This window comes from Scomber japonicus, chromosome 7 (genome assembly GCF_027409825.1).
Source record: "Scomber japonicus isolate fScoJap1 chromosome 7, fScoJap1.pri, whole genome shotgun sequence".
Lineage (NCBI taxonomy): Eukaryota > Metazoa > Chordata > Actinopteri > Scombriformes > Scombridae > Scomber > Scomber japonicus.
In genome coordinates this window covers 19,743,796-19,761,512 of record NC_070584.1, presented here as the reverse complement: position 1 = coordinate 19,761,512, position 17,717 = coordinate 19,743,796, and the positions used below count along the sequence as shown (strand labels likewise).

The 17,717-nt window shown below is 39.1% G+C and overlaps 1 protein-coding gene across 2 annotated transcripts in view; it reads right to left on the bottom strand.

The window, feature by feature from the left end:
• Positions 1–57: 57 nt before the first annotated feature.
• The window catches only part of atp13a3 (ATPase 13A3), a 31,218-nt gene continuing 13,558 nt past the window's right edge, over positions 58–17,717 (bottom strand). Inside the window, exons 6-34 of one of the 2 annotated variants that reach the window (XM_053321927.1) lie at positions 17,448–17,518; positions 17,081–17,164; positions 16,550–16,619; positions 15,697–15,831; positions 14,706–14,778; positions 14,222–14,353; positions 13,911–14,093; positions 13,389–13,546; positions 11,804–11,992; positions 11,372–11,433; positions 10,705–10,855; positions 10,447–10,566; positions 10,232–10,249; positions 9,775–9,928; positions 9,059–9,179; positions 8,631–8,755; positions 7,002–7,162; positions 6,285–6,413; positions 6,108–6,187; positions 5,866–5,908; positions 5,651–5,760; positions 5,210–5,306; positions 5,016–5,088; positions 4,749–4,926; positions 4,314–4,492; positions 4,129–4,217; positions 3,841–3,921; positions 2,959–3,051; positions 58–1,304 (exon numbers count right to left, since the gene is read on the bottom strand). In XM_053321927.1, coding sequence (XP_053177902.1) covers positions 1,107–1,304; positions 2,959–3,051; positions 3,841–3,921; positions 4,129–4,217; positions 4,314–4,492; positions 4,749–4,926; positions 5,016–5,088; positions 5,210–5,306; positions 5,651–5,760; positions 5,866–5,908; positions 6,108–6,187; positions 6,285–6,413; positions 7,002–7,162; positions 8,631–8,755; positions 9,059–9,179; positions 9,775–9,928; positions 10,232–10,249; positions 10,447–10,566; positions 10,705–10,855; positions 11,372–11,433; positions 11,804–11,992; positions 13,389–13,546; positions 13,911–14,093; positions 14,222–14,353; positions 14,706–14,778; positions 15,697–15,831; positions 16,550–16,619; positions 17,081–17,164; positions 17,448–17,518 — 3,357 coding nt within the window. In that variant the 3' untranslated portion in view covers positions 58–1,106. The remainder of the gene's footprint in view (positions 1,305–2,958; positions 3,052–3,840; positions 3,922–4,128; positions 4,218–4,313; positions 4,493–4,748; positions 4,927–5,015; positions 5,089–5,209; positions 5,307–5,650; positions 5,761–5,865; positions 5,909–6,107; positions 6,188–6,284; positions 6,414–7,001; positions 7,163–8,630; positions 8,756–9,058; positions 9,180–9,774; positions 9,929–10,231; positions 10,250–10,446; positions 10,567–10,704; positions 10,856–11,371; positions 11,434–11,803; positions 11,993–13,388; positions 13,547–13,910; positions 14,094–14,221; positions 14,354–14,705; positions 14,779–15,696; positions 15,832–16,549; positions 16,620–17,080; positions 17,165–17,447; positions 17,519–17,717) is intronic. The other variant, XM_053321928.1, reaches the window with a different exon arrangement.

The following is a 17,717-nucleotide window of genomic DNA, read 5'->3' as shown; positions in this document are numbered from 1 at the left end:
ATGCCCCATTTCATTATTTAAGTTTTTTTTCAGACCTGTATCATCAGTGACAATATGAACTTCAGTCTGTTGATTGCAAGCATTCAAAGACTCCTAATCTGCTGCAATGTACAGTGTGCTTGACAGATTATTTGAATACAAATAAGTCATTAGTCATTTTATTCATCACTGGGGGTCTATGGTGAATTTTTATTTTTGGTTATAAATCTATGCTTTCTAATGAGTGCTTGCCAGGTGGTTATGCAAACTCATTAAAACAACATGTATGTACAGTATATTAACTGTATAAGACCACTACATAGTAGCAATCCGAGCCTGCACTGCCCACAACAAAGGTTATGCACTAAATGAAGGGCTTAATTGTGCGGTGGTGACTGCACAAAAATATGAAGATTTACATTTTTGCTGCTACAGATCAGACAATGACCACCTCCAAATCTTTCCAGTATTCACCACTGTTTGAAAAGCTCAGTTTTTAAGTGGAACCTCTTTTTAAAGTAATTTCCCTCAAAATCCAGAGTCTGTGTCAAACAACCCTCTTAATCTCAGTATTTTTAACAATTGTATGACAGAAATCTTCTGGCACAAGACCTACACTTCCTATGATGTTCCTGACAGCACATGTATGTCAGAGGCTAGCTCTGAAATAGACTCAAGTCTCTATTGCCCCTCTATACCCCTTCTAGACAGACAAAGTCAGGCGGGTATTAAATTCTTGGTCAACACGCTAATCTGACCTGGCTTCTCAACGCGCCTATGAGTCGGATGTTGTTCAGCCTAGGTGAACAGGCCTTGCTATAAGCGATGGGAATTTAATTTTACTGATGTAAGTAAGAGACCTGAGGGCGCACGAGTGGGCAAGCCAGAGAGAGCAAGAGTTCAGAGATAACAGAAACTTAACTTTATTTGGTATTTATGTGTAAGTCTCTGGTTTTTGCAGTAATGTCTCTGGAACTACAGTATTAGATGCGAGCTTCTGAACAGTAACAAGTAAAAAGCCTGTGACAGTTTCATATGAATAGATTGAATGTGCGTTCACCAAACGTGTCATGGTCATGTCTCCTGTATGAAGCGGGTATTGGATACTGGGAGGGACGTTGTGGATGCTAGGAGTTGATCATGATTTGATAGGCGGAACCATTTTCTGGGCAGGGCTTGGCTTCAGTAGTGGTGGTTGGCTTTGGTGGCCAGTCGGGGTCAACACTGAGCTCCTGGGCCAGATGCATGTAGCGAGCCTTGGGTGTCATCTTGCGTGGACAGCACACCCAGGACAGACACTTGTATGCCCGCAGGTCTATGCCCCCCTGAAAATACCACAGCCCCAAAAATAAACAAATGAAATAAAAATACCAGAAAAAAGGAGAAAAGGTTCAATGAATGAGTGTCAGACAGTTTCTCTAAAAACATTTCTACTGACAGCAAATCACATCAGATAATGGAATGCAAGTATCATGCAAAATCTAAAACTGTAGAGGAGCCAGCTGTCTAATCCGTAGGTACACTTTCTTTATAATGTTCAACGATTACAATTATGCATGCATGCACGTCATTCAAAACAAAATTCAGCATGACAACGATTTGAAGGAGTTGGCTGTAGACAGCTTAAAGACTGAGCCTACTCCTTAAAAACAAGCTCATGGAGTCAAAGATCAAACAAAGGATTCCACAGCAGATCATTACAGATTAAAAAAATATACAAGTAAATTTTGTCATTAACAATATAATATGAAAAGGGCATTTAGGCCAGCCTGCTTAAACTTCAAACATACTGTACTTCATGGGAACCACTGACAGTGTCATCTGAGATAATTAGCTAGAGACGCTAAGAGACAAGTGCAGTGGAGGAAGAACTGGAGGGAGAAGAGCTAACAAGCAAACAAACTTCTAGAACAAAAGCAATGGGACATATCGAAGCCTTGAATCAGTTTGAGCAATTAAAATTTTAAAGAGGGAGAATAATAACTGGCCACATTTGTATTGCATTTATGGACAGAAACTGTAATTTTTTTTTAAAGTTCTCCAACATAAATGTGTGCAATGTAACGGATACATGTGCATGGCAGCATATCACACCATAAAAATCTAATTCTTATCTACAGTATATTGAAGCAACATTGATATGAAGCTAAAACTGAATTAACACCAAATTCATTATGTTGAACTTAAATGCCACCAACTTCACAGATAAAAGGTTGAAGTTGTTTTAGATTATGCCTGGACTTTAATAGTTCTTCTGCTTCTTGTATTTGTGGGACTAGATTCTTATATTAGCTCCACCATCAAATCTCAGACAACTTCCCATCTAACCCTACCCCTTATTCTAACTGCCAGGTTTTCAAACCATCAGTAGATGCACCAGTTTTGAAAAGGTATCAATCATTAGGTTGTTTGACAAGTTTAAAGTGTAAAATATATTATTTACATTTTAGGACAAATTTACAAGGGTATATGTGCTCTTCACAAATGACAGCTGAAAACTGAGGACATTTCTTAATGATGGTGGCTGAAGAATGCAAGTGCATTCCTCATTTGATTTTCCAAACCAGCTTTAAATTAGATGAATAATGTTCCAGTCATAAGGCCACTGATTTGATCTTTTACCTACAGTAAAATGTGTTTAACAGTGACAATCAGCAGCTCTCAATCTGGAAATAGCTTCAACTTCAACAAAAATATCTTCACTAAAATACTTTTATTTAAGAGCAGCTTAACGTCACAGTTTTTTGGAGTAAATCTGTAACTGTTATCAAGCATGAACTGAGTGCCCATGAGTAGTGCATGAGAGGGAGAGGACAGATAATATGAGACTTAAGTTCAGCACATGCATGTCTTGGTTAGAGGTTACAATAGAAAAGTGCGGTCTGCAACATCAGAGAAAAGAAGTAGGGACAGAGAGAGGGAACACCACACAAGAGGAAAATGAAAGGGCTAAAGAAGAAGGTGTCAGATTTTCCCAACCTGTGGTGTCGGGGCGGCAGGAGTGTCGACAAAGCTGCCCTGTTTGTCTCGGCTGAACACAAGCTTCCATAAGACGATGTCAATGATGAAGGTCTATGGAATAGCGCAGTGGGCAGGGGAAAGAATTACAGAGAGGCTAATTTGATTTCACATAACTAAGAGCTCTGTTATTTTTTTGCACAGAGGTCTTCAATTGTTTTTGCAGAGTCACATTGTATCAAAATCATGTGGGAATATTTTTCTTCCACAAGGTTGTGTGTTAATCATCATATAAGAGGTTAATACTTTGACAAAAAAAGAAATTACACAAAATTAGTGAGAAGAAAGTGCACGGTTAACATTGTCTTAAAATATTGAAAACTTGGGTGTCATTTTTTGATTTTGTGTGAAATGATTTTGCTTGTTTTTTAATTCACTGAAAAGGTGAAAGGAGTTTGCACTGGTAACTTAGAAAATGGTGCCTTCTAGGATGTCTGCTAAGCAGTGCATGTATGGAAGGGCAGCCAGCTATAAGGAAGGAAGAGTGTGGCAGACCAGAATAAACTATCTACTATCATGAAGCTATGCAGAAATAAGTTATAACATTTGCCTATCCACTAATTAGAGAAAAAAGCCTGAAATGTAAAAAGTTTTACTAAAAATGAATTTGAAAAAGAAAAAAACAACACTATCACATACTTATGTGTTAACTCCTACAGATACCATAGAGTGGTCTCCTCAAGCACAACAATATTTTCATTCTATGACAAAATTTATTTTCAACACAACATTGATCCTGCTGTCCAGCTAAATGACACAAAGATGAGCACACTGCATGAGAAAACAAAAACTTGATATGAGAAAAAGATCTATTGTTAGCACGTGTTTACATGTGTGTCTTACCTCTACCACAACAGACACAGCAGCATTGACTAAGATGATCAAGGAGAGTTTTAGCCTCCATTCAAATGGAACACAAACAATCTGTACAGAGAGAGAGACACAAAAACACTAAACATCAATGAAAGCTCACAAAGTTATAATTAGCAGGACAGCCTTGTTTATCTTCATGAAATCATGGACTTGGCCTTAAATTGAAAGAAATATACTACAATGCTCAGCAGTGATGAAAAAAAGCTACACTTTAAACCAGAGCTGAGTAAATGTGTGTGTTTCTCGAGCTCCTCTTACCTCTAGAAACTTATCAATGCTTTCAATAGGATGGAACATGATGAACAGCAGGAAAGCGTACAAACCCACAGCAGATAGCACAAAAGGCCCTGTAGAAAGCAATAGAAAAACACACATTTAAAATACATAAAGTACATTTGTAACCACTTTAAGACGGATTTATTTGTGTTAAGCAAGTAACTTACAATTTTTGTAGCTAGGCTGTCTGAATGGTTTGCCCTTTGAGAAGACAATGGCAACAATGAGATACTGGAAGCAGGACACATAAAAGAGGCTGGTGTTCTCAAAATTTTTGATGTTGTGGTCGTCCAATTCTGTGTCGTTGAGGTCAGACATGTTAATGTGCGATGAATGGTTGCAGACACTGGGAGAGAGGAGTCAAAGAATATTTTTAGTCTGCAGTCAAAATACAGGAATCTAATTTGCCTGTGCACAAACAAATCATTTTTAGATGTACAAGATTGATTTAAATGTAATATTCATTACATGCTTGCTTGCTTAAGAGCAGTCTCTATGTCCCTGATCATTGCCCACAAACTGAGCTATTTCACATTTAAAAAGCATGGTAACAATCATGTTGAGATAGCTGCAGTTCCTCCGTAATGACAGAAAGTACTCACTCGGAAAGCGGTGTCCAGACCGTGTACCAGGGCTGCTGTCGGACCCAAAGGAATGTAATGGTCTGGAAGCCCAAGCAGATGAGAATCTGCGTCAGCACAGAGAACAGCAGAGGTCCTGAGATCAGACCTGATGGGGGACGACGTGACACCAGCTCTTTCCACGCTGGGTTCAGACTCACTGAGGAGGAAGAGGTGGAGCAGGAATGTTCAGATAAAAAACGCAATGGTAAAAAAAATCCTTATATTTGTTACTTATCTTATACTTACTGGTAAAGACAATGAGGAGGATGATGGCAATGTCAATGAAGAGGAACTGGAAGTCTCCAAGGTTACTAAGAATCTAATAAGAAAAAAAAAAAAAGTACAGATCAGAGACTCTGTTGAGTGAAGTCTACATGGCATTTACTGTATTTCTCATGAACTCTACTGGTACTAATTATTGTGCAAGCAGCATTACGTACAGAGTAAAGGAGAGTGACACTGATATACTGGATGATGCTGTAGAGGGCCATGAACTTGAACACACAGAAGGAAGTTATAAGAGCAGCACGACCCTCCCTGTAAAATAAAGACAACATAAAAACCCACAAGTAAATTTCATGTCAAGCAGCTCTAAAAACACACAGACACTTAACATTCAAGAAATTTAACAGCTTGTCCTAACCCTAACCTTAAATTTGGTAAATTAAAATGTTGGAACTTTAAATCAATTTCAAGACGCAATATTCAAAAATCTTGGCGTCTCAAATAATCAGCATAACATATAATTACAATTAAAATATTCAACAGTTAAGTGGTGAGATGAGTTGAGGGAAGATGTAACCTGAAAGGGTTATTTGCTCATTTTGACCATTTTTATTTTTTATGATGTATATATTGTTTAGTATGCAAATAAAGAAAACCTGATGAGGCTGGGGACACAGGAGATGTTAGGCGTCCTGGAGGTGAAGGGAGAGGCGACAGAAGCCTCAAGCTCTGACAGAGAGATGCCACCATGAGCCCTCTTTAAAGCCTGGATGAAGGAAGAAAGAAAGATAGCATATGTACTAACTGGCATCAATTTATGTCCATTTCAATGTGTCAGTAAAATATTCATTTGCATGGTGACACTACATACCCCGCAGTCATTTGCTCCGTCTCCGCACATACCCACAAAGTAGCTGTGAGAGACAAATAACAATCAGAGACTTTGCTCAATCGTCCCATATTTTACATTTAAAATCTCACACAGTTTTAAACCTCACTTATGTTTAAATTTTTTTGTTACATTTATCTTCTAACACCTCTGCAGGTAATACAACTGCAATGAACTTTGGAAAACTTGACTTTCAAAGTAATATGCTGGACATGAATACTCACTCTACACCCTGCAGCGCCTCAATGAGCTGGGTTTTCTGATCCGGGGCCATCCTGGCAAACACTGTCCCGTGCAGCACCAGCTACAGGGCAGAGCACATGATCATAATAGACATTACGTATTATTACAAACGTCATCAAATGAAGAAGATGTCCAACCTCCTTTAAGAGACCTCATACCTTTTGAAGCATGTCGGTGAAATGCTCTGCAATGACCGCAAATGATTTTCCATTCATAGCAAAGTGATACAGCTCTTGCCTTTTGGGCTCGTCTACATGACACACGTCCTCCAGGCTGATGTTTATTTCCTTTAATGAAATAAAATGATGGATTAGAATCAAAACAATGGAAAATACCAATATATGGTAGCCTCAATAACTACCGTAGTTTGTTGCATCAACCTATCAGACAGTGTTAGCTGACTGATATCCATTGTTTGAACATTGATAAGGATGTCACTGCTGTGACAGCACGGCTTTGAAGACAACAAGTGTAGCTTTTTCTTTTTTTTGTGGACAAAAAACCCTTCTGTTAGAGAAAGTATCAAACCACCTACTAATATTGGCAAAGTTTGTTTTGCCTTTTGTTGGACCAACAATAAAAAGGAAATGGCAGGAAAGTTATGTTCCTTCCCACTGAATAGGTGCTATGGGACACTTTGGCTTTGAAAGCAACCTTTCTAAAGCTATTTCACATGCTGTGTTATAATTACTGTTTCAGCAGTCCCCAAACAACCTGGATTCAGTTTTCAGAGGCTTTCCACCCTGCCAGGAATAACATTTTGTGGTATGCATTGTTGCAAACAATGGGCAGAGTTGTTTTTCCATCCCATTGCTGAATGCAGGAGTGTGTATGTTTTGTGTTGGTGTAAGTATTCATTTGCCTTATCGCCTCACCTCCAGGCGAGATGTCTTGCTTGGTTTGTCGGCGTATCTCCAGATGATTTTGGCGGACTGTCCGTCATGGGGGGGTAGGGCATCTGCAATTATAACTGTGTCCTGTGGAGGGATCATTCCACAGTCTCGAGCCACCGAGATGGCTGTCAGCATGTTGTCACCTGCAAAACGAATGAGTAACCATCTCTAATTAAGGATAGACTAGGATGATGACACAGTACCAAGTTGGAAAACAAATACATTTTTCATGTGCTTTATGTGTTTTTTATGTCACTCTAATCTAATAGCGTTGAAAAGTCCGGCTCAATATCAAATGAAGGAGGAGGTGATTGAGTTTGGGGAAAAAAAAAAAAAAAAATCAACAGGTTACACAGAGAAAGGCTTGCACAGAAATAGCAACTAATGTTTGTTGATCATGAATCATCAGCTTCAGTGTGAGATGTTTTCTGTTTTCAGTCTTTCCTTTTAAGGCCTGTGTGACAATCCTCATAAAACGAGATGAATACAAGGAAGAAAGAAAGAGAAGAAAGTAAAGGAAAAATACAAAAGAGCCTCTGGTGAGTTTGTTTGTGGCAGTTACAATGACCAGCCTAGAAATGTTATTAGTAGAGACTACAGGTGCAGCTGAGTAAATACCAGAGGAATTAAATCTTTCTAGTGCCAAATATATATCAAACCAATTTCGCAGTGTGCTAAAAAGCAACACAAGAGCTCCAAACACCTACAGACAGACAGAAACAAGACAGGAGGATTGTGTGCATCTGTGGCTGAGTTGTATGTTTTTATTTGCATATCCAAATCTGTGTGTGTGTGTGCGAGCTCATTTTCTCATTAGTTATTACTATGATGCATATACTCTATGGGCCTGATTTACTAACATCCCAAATAGTGGGTACTAAATTGCCTGCACAGTGCAATAGATTGCATTCTACTAAGAATAACTGCGTTAATGAAAACAGGAAAACAGGTGCAACAGGGTGGAGACAGCAGTATTTAAATGAGGGTTTTGCGTGTCTGAATGGAGAGTTTGGACGAGCAGAAAGCTGCAAGCACAAAATAAAATGTCATCAGGTTCTAGTGGAAGAGGTTAACAAATATATTGAGTTATGAAAAAAACTAATATTGCCAGAAAAACCGACATATGGGAGAATATTTGTGACGAAGTCAATGCTGTTAGTAAAACCAAAAATATTCCTCTCCAAAATTATAACACAGGTGGAAAAACTCCATCCTGTGCGTATTCTGTCATTGTGCCTCCGTCTCCTCCTCTCCACAGTGACAGCAGTCATCTGTGTGCAGTGCACAGCTGGTTAATACCTGCCCTTCAAAAAGGTATTAATAGACGCAGTTAGAATCTGAAAAATACATATCTGCATTTTCTCCTCCTTGTATTTTGCGCACTGGGGTTGAAACGCCCCATATTACATATCCATTAAGGCAAACATACTAAATGTACAGCGCATATTATCTTGCATAGTTGAAAGACGCAAACCTCAGTGCGCTGCATTAGTAGATCAGCTTGCATATTTTTTGCAGGTGATGTCAAGCTTGCACACATTTTTACACACGCAAACCTTTAGTAAATCAGGCTCTATGTGTATAAGTGTATATATGTGAGCATGTTCTCACCGGTAACCATGACAGTGCGGATGTTGGCTCGGTGGAGGTCTTGCAGTACTCCTGGGGTTTCTGTTTTCAGCTTGTTCTGCATGATAATCAGACCCAGGAACTCCATGTTTTTCTCAATGTGATCCCTAGTTCAGAGGAAGACGCATATACATTTGTACTTATAAACCAAGTCCAAAAACCTTCAAAAAAGTATTTGGGAGCCACATACTATTGTTCCAAATTATTATATTGTTTTGCTTAAGTTATTATTCATTTAAACATGTTGAGTACACAAGAGCCCCGTCAATTTGTTTTTTCTTATTTATATAAAGAAGACTGGAGCGACGTGGGTGTGACACTGTTTGATTGTAGCATGCTAAAAGAGCAGCAATAATCCTGAGCTTTAAAATCAAAAGGTCACAGACAACAATATCCACAGTATACACTACCTGCTAATGTTCTGGGCTTTGTGCCAGGAGACTTTCGATTCAAGACGACGGTGAGCCAGAGCTATGACCCTGAAACCCTGCTTGGTATAGCTTTCCAAAACCTCTGCAAAATTGTCTGGCACTACAAAGAGACAGGGAGAAAGTGGAGAGATAAGTAAAGACATAGAAGAGCAGTAACAGCAGTAGAGACTCATTCAACTTCTATGGCTTTAAATGCTTTGGTCAGTGGTAGAAGGCTGTTTACAAGAATCTGGCCACCATTTGCAAAAACAAGCTAATAAGTCTTGGTCTTATGGTATTAAAATATCTGTTATACCAGGATTGGATGAAAGTAGTGTGAGGAGTGGAGAAAAAAAAGTAGAGTCTGTTTTGGTGGAAGTTGCCTAATTGGATCAATAGTTTGCTTCAATGCCTTACAATGAACTACTATTTTCAGCCAAAACATAGAAAGCATTGTAAGCACTTGTAACATTGTTAATCCAGTTCTGCAACCTGAATTAATCACAAGGTACTTGACCTGTTTCCCAAATCCCAATCCTTACAGGAAAGCCGTTTTTGAGAGAGTAACAAACAAATAAGCAGAACTGAAGAAAAATAAACAAAACTCACTGGTTCTCATAATACTTTGATGTGCTGCTAAATCCCACTACTTTAGGAGCTGAGTGGGTTTCAGTTCAATTTACCATCATAACAATTCCAGTACTTTGACATCTCACCTGTCTCTTTCTTGCAGAGACTCGCCACCACCTCTGGTGCCCCCTTCATGTAGGCATCCATACGTTTTTCCCCCAGCAGACGAGCCACCACACTCATCCTCTGGAGTGCTGAGGAAAAAGGGAACTGGCGCACGATACCTATCTCATACGCTGACTGCACATGCACACACAAACATACAAAAACAATGACACAAAATGAAATAAGTGCTCGGTTGACAAAATCACAAACTCTACACAGATCAGTTTCTTTCATTAAGACTAAAAATATTCTTTAAAAGCTGGAATTTAAAATGAAATCTAAATGAAATATCCTACATTAACAATTGAAATTCAATATTTAGGCTAAGATGATCTCTTAAAGTGCTTTTGAGAGAAGGAGCCAGGCTGAACAGTTGGACAGGTAAAAAAGAGTAATTTGTTGAGTACATTTAAAAAAAAAAGAAAGCCAACTACTTACCGACAGCTCATAAAGTTCCTAGAATGAGAAGAGTAAAGGGGGATAAGTTGAGGAAAAACTATATGTCAATAACAAACCCATAATTCAAATTTGTTAATGTAGCTTTTGTATTGCCATGACTGTAGTGTCTATCTGTCTTACACTGAGGAATAAGAATATGCTGTTTTTTCTGTGACCTTTTGTTATCTTGTTAAACAAGTGAGTTCTGCACGTACCATGTCCTGTTCTGGGGATACAGCAGGTTCTGGGGGCAACAGCTGCTTTGGGGGTCGAACCACAGTTGGCATGATACGGTTGTGAAGAGCCGTTTCCTCCTCAGTGGCCTCCTCCAGGATCTGGGCATACAAAGGTTTTGGTAGGGATGGTAGGGATCAGAAAAATGAGCATGTAACAGAATCCCTTGTTGACATTGCCATTGTTGTGTTTCTAGTTTTGCCATAATTATGCTTTTGGGAAGATACAGAGCAACTTACCCAGCCTGTAGCCTCAAACATTTTGAGGTCCAATGGGTCTCCAGACAGCTGGCCCTCTATTTTGGTGAGAGAGTGGCAGGTGGCCATGCAAGCCACAAACTGGGTCTTGACCAGATTCTCCTTGTAGGCATTTTCCTCTGACAGGTGGAAACTGGAGACGCAGGACAAACAGATGATGAACATGCACAGAAAAAAGTTTTGCTGTGTGAAAACTACCAATAACAACACTGCACGATTATGGTTCCATTTTGACTGATTCAAGCCTAAGACACATATAAATTATGATCACTTAATCAATAATTATCATTCTCAATGTGGGGGGGGCAAATCATTCAACATTACTGTAATATGTTAGAATTAGTTTAAGATTCACCAAGAAATGCAGATTTAGTAACTGGTTAAGGATTTAAGGATCGGCTATCTTTTTGAAACAATACCAATCATCACTATGCTCAGAGGAATTGTAACAATTTCAAGGGTTCAGAGTATTTACGTATCATTTTCAGTTGAATGTAAATTGCAGAACATAACAAACATATGTGAATGAGACAATCAACAAGACGATTATTTAAATAATGTAAGACAATGACCAAAGTTTCACAAAGCTTTTGTGGGACGAAGGCAAATTACTTCAACATGGATTGGACTGGAATAAAAACAATCTTACCTGCCATTCTCAACTCTTTGGACTCCCCATAAATCTAATCCATCTTCTGTAAGAGTTCCAGTCTGGAGGAAGAACAGATGTAAGAATACAACTGAATTCAACTGAATCAAATCATGTCGATCTTTATTGTCACACAACCAGAGGCAGGTGGCAGTAGTTGCTTCTTCTTAAGAAATGACACCTGCCAAACCTTAACATCAACAGCATCACTCCAATTGCTTGGTTACTCAAAATGTTCTCGTCCTACCACTGTTCATATCACTTTATGTTTCTGTAAATTCTGTTTATTTTTAGGTGTGTGTCCTGTTGAAAACCTACATACACTTACATATTTAACTTTTTAAACTTTTCTTCTTCATTAAATATGGAAGGTTAGTAGTGTTGACTATGTGCCTGGCGAAAAACAGCGATCATACAACCGCTAGTACCCACCTTGTCAAAGCAGACCAGATTGATCTGCCCGCAAATATTAATCCTCTGTGGGCTAATGCAGAAAATGCCAATGTGTTTGAGGCGTCGCTGGGCGTACACAATACCAGCTGTCATGGCAGCTGGCAGCGCAGGTGGCACAGTGATGGTGATGATGTCCAGGGACTCAATGATGATGGTCTTTGCTGGAACCTGGGCAGGCAGAAAAGGTAAAGGTTGTGAAACTTTTGTTTTGTTTTATTATCACTGTAAATGAGCACTTAATTTAAACTGTTAGGGATTCAGTGTTCGTCATCCCTCATTTGTTCAAGGGGCTGCTGGGCATACGAAACCCACTTAAGAACTGAACAGTGTGGTAAAGCAAAATCTCTCTGGGGTATATTTCTCCTCTGATTGTTATGTTAACCACAAATCCAAATTGGTGACCCTAACTGACTGATCCTCCAAGTCTGAAGCCTAATGCTAATCCTCCAATAAGCCTCACAGAGAATGCAAAGTACTGTTTCAAACAGTTCACTTCCATGTTCTTCAACAAATGTATTACTACACTGTATGTGTTTGGAAAAACACATACAGCGCCAGAATAACTTTGCATCATTCACAGTTCAAAAACTGCTTATTTATCTTATTATGGCCCTTTGTGAAAGCCCCTCAGCTGTCTCTAACAGGCGGTCTTAGTTTGTGTCTCTTTCAGGCTCCTCTCCTATGAGGTCTCCTATTGGTCAGCTTTCCAGAAGTACCACCGGTACAAATTCAATATTTCCTGCTTTTCTGCTTCATTTTAAAAGCTTTTAAATGGCTTAATAATGGCAAAAGTTTATTGTAAAGAACAAAATGTGTTCAACACTGAATTAACTAAATTGAGCGCCATTAGCAGTGCTAAAAAAAGTTAACATAATGTATGGAGATATTTGGAGCTCTTTGTTAAGTGGATCAGTTGGTCACAATGCAGGAATCGTAAGCGGAAATAGCCACAGTGATGATGATGTTTGATGAAAAACTGCAGATGAAACTGCACACCTCCAACAGGTAAACACTAACAGCATGCCAGCTCAACTTGAGTCATGGCTTGGCATTGGCATTTCCCAAAACATTGGAAAAAACCATCATGTTAGCAGAGTGGAGCAGTAAACTCACATGCTGTGCATAGAGCAGATGACTATATACAGAAAGCTGTCAAGAGCTAACGCTGGCTTGGGTTGAAGGTAGTATTCGGAGCAGTATAAAGCTGGTGCTTTTTGCTCACAAGGATTACTTTTCTACACATTTAGTATTTATTTGATACTTTTACCACATTTAATATGAGCCACTGACATTTTATATTATATAACTGAAAATAAGGAAAAACACAATAGTTCCCCTTTAAGCATCAGCCACAATAGGATGTTCAATGGTCAACTAATTTAACTGTAAGATTGAACTGAAACTACATTGTGCAGCTGATATGCAAAAGCAGAGTGCATCAAATGTTTCATGGGAGAATATAAGATCTGGTTTTTCAACAGCTATACTCCCTTGTTCACCTCCTTTACCTCGGTAGAGAAACTCTGACCCATGCAGTTTAATCTGCTCTCTTGACTTAGATCACCTTGTTCATGATGCTGAGGACGATGGAGTAGACAAATCCGATTCCAGCCACAGCCACCAGACATAACAGGAAGAGGTAGGCATCACGGTACAGCTTGAAGTCGGTAGGTTTGGGGTAAAGTATGGAGCGCACCAGCTGGCCTTTGGCTGTGCCGAAACCTGGGTGAAGAAGTGGTTTTAGGTGACGTTTTTGAAAAGTTTATACTTTCAGACAGGGATAACGGTCTCCAAACGGTGATGACCAAGAATTACACTGTAACAAAATATGTTGAAAACATATTTGGTAGAACATATCCTATGCTGACATCCTGAATTTAAATAATATGTTTGAACTCCGAAATGCTGAATTGTCGACTTTATTGAGCATAGCTCACTCAGTTGCTATTCATATAAAGTGAGTAATGTCTCACAGTCAAACTTAAATATATGGAATCCGATTGTTGTTATAGTGCAACAGTTTAAATAGAAAGCATAAAGGACAATTAAACATTAGCATTACATCCTCAGACACAAAAACACTTACCTGTGCGGACCACCACAGCCTTGACTAGTTCGCCTGTGTAGAAACGGGTCTGGATGACGTGGGTGCCACAGAAGAGTGTGTGTCTCTTATGCTCCTCTGTGCTGTAGGCACCGTCAGCCTCCTCCCCCCTCTCACCTGGCACCGGGTTTGGGAGATTGGTCTTTGTCACGGGAACGCTCTCACCTGATGGAGGTTAAATTGATATTAGGACTGGCTTCTGGGAGGTTTACACTTTGTTATTTGGAGTCTCCTGTGGTTGGGATATGTCAAATAATTGTCTTGACAAAGTTCTCAAAGTTAAATTCTCTAACCTGTGAGCATGCTTTCATTGACAATGCAGGTGCCGCTGACCAGCACGGCGTCACATGGCATTATGGTCCCATTGCTGGGGATGACGATCACATCCCCAGGCACCAGGTCAGTAGACAAAATCTCTTCAATATCTGCCAGGGAGGGGGTTGGAGAGGATAAATGCAAATACAGACAGGAAGATAATAATAATAATAATAATAATAATAATAATAATAATAATAATGCATTTTATTTAAAGGTGCCTTTCAAAGCACTCAAGGTCACCAAGGCACATATAACACAACAACAGTACATCAAACAATATAAATCAGGTGACATTTAGTGCAAAGATAAAAAATAAATATGAATGTGACTACAAAGTGCATCTCTCTGAATAGAGAATAGAATAGAATTATGCATGCTGTGTGGTAAGTCCACAAGAGAAAGAAGAAGAAATCTACAAAAAAATGCAGAGGGGGACAAAAAAAGAAAGTATTGACAAACCGTTGTTGGCTCGGCATACAGACACACGGACAATACTGTGAGCTGCCACCATATCATGAAGCATGACGTATTGCTGGAGAAAGGGAAAAAAGAAAAAAAGATGAAATACTTTACACAGTTTCTTGAAACCAATGACCTGTGTGACTGTAAGCATGTTTTGATCCGAGTTTGTGAACTATGAAGCCAGGGGCAGCAGACCGTGTGCAGATGAGCCTTTATGCTAGCCTGAAACCCCTGGATTAGGCATGAGCGGGACAGCGAGTGTGTCTGACGTGGCACTGGGGTTTGAACGGGTGCGTAAGAAATGTGACTGCACCAGAGCAGTTTAGTTTGTGTGATGTGAGCAGTAAACAACAGTACTACGGTACTTGCTGAACTTTTAAATAGAGCAGAGATAAACTGATACTTATGTTTTTTTTTTAAAAGACACCCCTGACACATAAATAATAAATAATACCACTGTAATTCTTAAATGCTACTTATTTAAGTTTTGATGACTGCTTTACCTGCCAGATTATGAAATATCTTGCAAACAAAGTTCACATTTTGGCCTAAAATTGACGCTACAGAAAAAACATTTGGAACTGTCCTCCATGAGTATTCGTACCAAATTTCAATCTGGCCATTAGTTGTTGAGATATCTTGCTCTGGATCAAAGTGTTGAGACGTATGGATGGACAGATGAACCAATATATGGCTAAACTCTGAAGCGGATGGGCGAACCGACCTTGCCATCCTTTGGCCCCGTTGCTAGCAGGGCAAAAAAAATGTATAGTTACAAGCTAAGTAGGCTGCCATAAATGTGTCTTAACATGCGAATAAAATGTGCAAAAAACATGTTTCAGAAAATCTAAATTACAACGAAATTAAATATAACGCAGTCCCAATCTGTGAAATGTGAGGGTCTAATTGTGTGTGAACAAAAATTGGATCCCATTTCTCTCCAATGCCATGTAACTCAGAACAACAATAAATATTGATATGGCCTCACCTTTTTGATGGTGTACAGAGAGGTAGCTATGGATATGACCGACATGAAAACAATGGCCACAGCATAGTAGTAATACTCATCGGCACTCCACAGGATCACACTGAAGAGCTGGAAGATGTAGAAAGGATTGAGGACCTACAGGAGGGAGAGACAGAGAGAGAGATTAGTCCTGTATGGCAAATAGAGAAGGTGAAACTGTGATACATTTGAAAACTTTAGAAAATTTCATGCACATGCCCACTGAGTTATGTTACTGAATTTGCTTGAATGTATTTTCTAATAGTGATCCTGAAGGATTAGGGTTTATTTACTCATCAGAAATAGAGCTCAATTGCCTAATTCCATGCAGAAATAATAATGAAAAGCTGTATCTGTATTTCTTGAGGGCATTTGGACACTGCATCGGTTTCTTTCCTTGAACTGAATCAATTACCTCAAGTATGTAAATGTCTGTAAATAAGACCACCCTCCCAGCAAGCTTTAAGGCACTTGGGAAAAATGTGTTTCTCCTTTTGCATACATTTTGTTGAATAGTTAATTGAATGGCACAAACTGTTATATTGTATCCTTCACAAACAATCAGTTACCTTTAAAAGTTAGAACAAATTGGTAGCACACAATCAGAGATCTACTATTTGAATGAATAAAGTTCAGAGAATGAGGGAAAATGTCCGTAGTCCACAACTTTTCATAATGAAGTCATTATAATCCGGTATATAGGCAACTGTCAGTTAATTGTGCCAATATGCCTGCAAAAACACTGGAATGGAATGAGCACCTAAATTGATAAAGCGTCTTTCATTTAAAGAAAAGTCACACTATGAGTGAAATAACTGCTGCAACTAGGCCATACCTCTTTGATAAGCAGCTTGAAAACAGAAGGCACTTTCACTGCAATTTCATTCACTCCGAAGAACAGTTTCCTGTTAAGAGGTAAAACAGACAAGAGCCACATTCATGTAAGTAAAACTGTTTCTATGTTCAATGTGTTGTAAATCAGACATTCATCTTTAAAAACATACAGAATAAAGCAAAGATACACAACAATGTAATATGAGGCTCAGGGTTTCCAGGTTTTCAACCTAAACACTTTACAAGATGGTTACAATGATTACTCTTAGGTTAGGCAGCTTTTAAAAACAGTGTGCTCTGTATAAATTGTCATTTCAACATATCTACACTGCCTTCTCCTGGCCACACCTCCTCTGGTGAATCCTAGCTGTTAGAAAAATGCTGTCAGGCAATTACAGGGTAAAGGGGTTATAATATTCAACAATAGGAAAACGTAACAAATGGTCTTGACTACCCTTCCACCGCAAACAGGTGTAGAACTGTTGTACAAATTATCTTAAGCTTTGTGATTCATCCTACAGATAGATGTTACCTGTACTCCTGCTGGTTCCTGGTCAGGCCTGCACTGTGCTCCGAGTGGAGGGTCGAGCAGCTGACCTGCAGATCCTCCAGGCCACTGTAGGGAGAATATAGATTACAGCAAGGGACAAACTTGACATTTTTAATAACACTTAACAGTGCCAGCAATGCAAGTCTAACCAGCTACAGCTGTTTATGCAAACGCTTGGTTTGGCCATTTTATTCTACAGCTATTCATCAGTTATATGAGGCAATAATGATTATTGCTATTTATCACAGATAAGCTCTTTATTTAGCCTATTGCTACAGCAGTAAAAAATGCTGCACGTTAGTATAAAAATAGCTCAATAAATGTGTGTAGAAAATCAAAGAATGCTTACTTTAAAACCTCAAAGTTCTGCACCTCGTCGTTCCAATAATACTTTGTGCTATGGAAGGTAAAATAGCGAATCTGAGGGCAACAGGAGGGAGAGGGGCAAGAGGGACAGGCAAAGCATTACTGTAATGTCCATACACTCAAAGCCAGAAAATCAGAAAGTCAGAGCACATTTAAAATAAAAAAACGACGACAGGCAGTTTGACAGTGCACCACGTAAAATTCCAATATTTCCCCTTCATTTTTAACGGAAATTTGAATGTTTGGATCAATG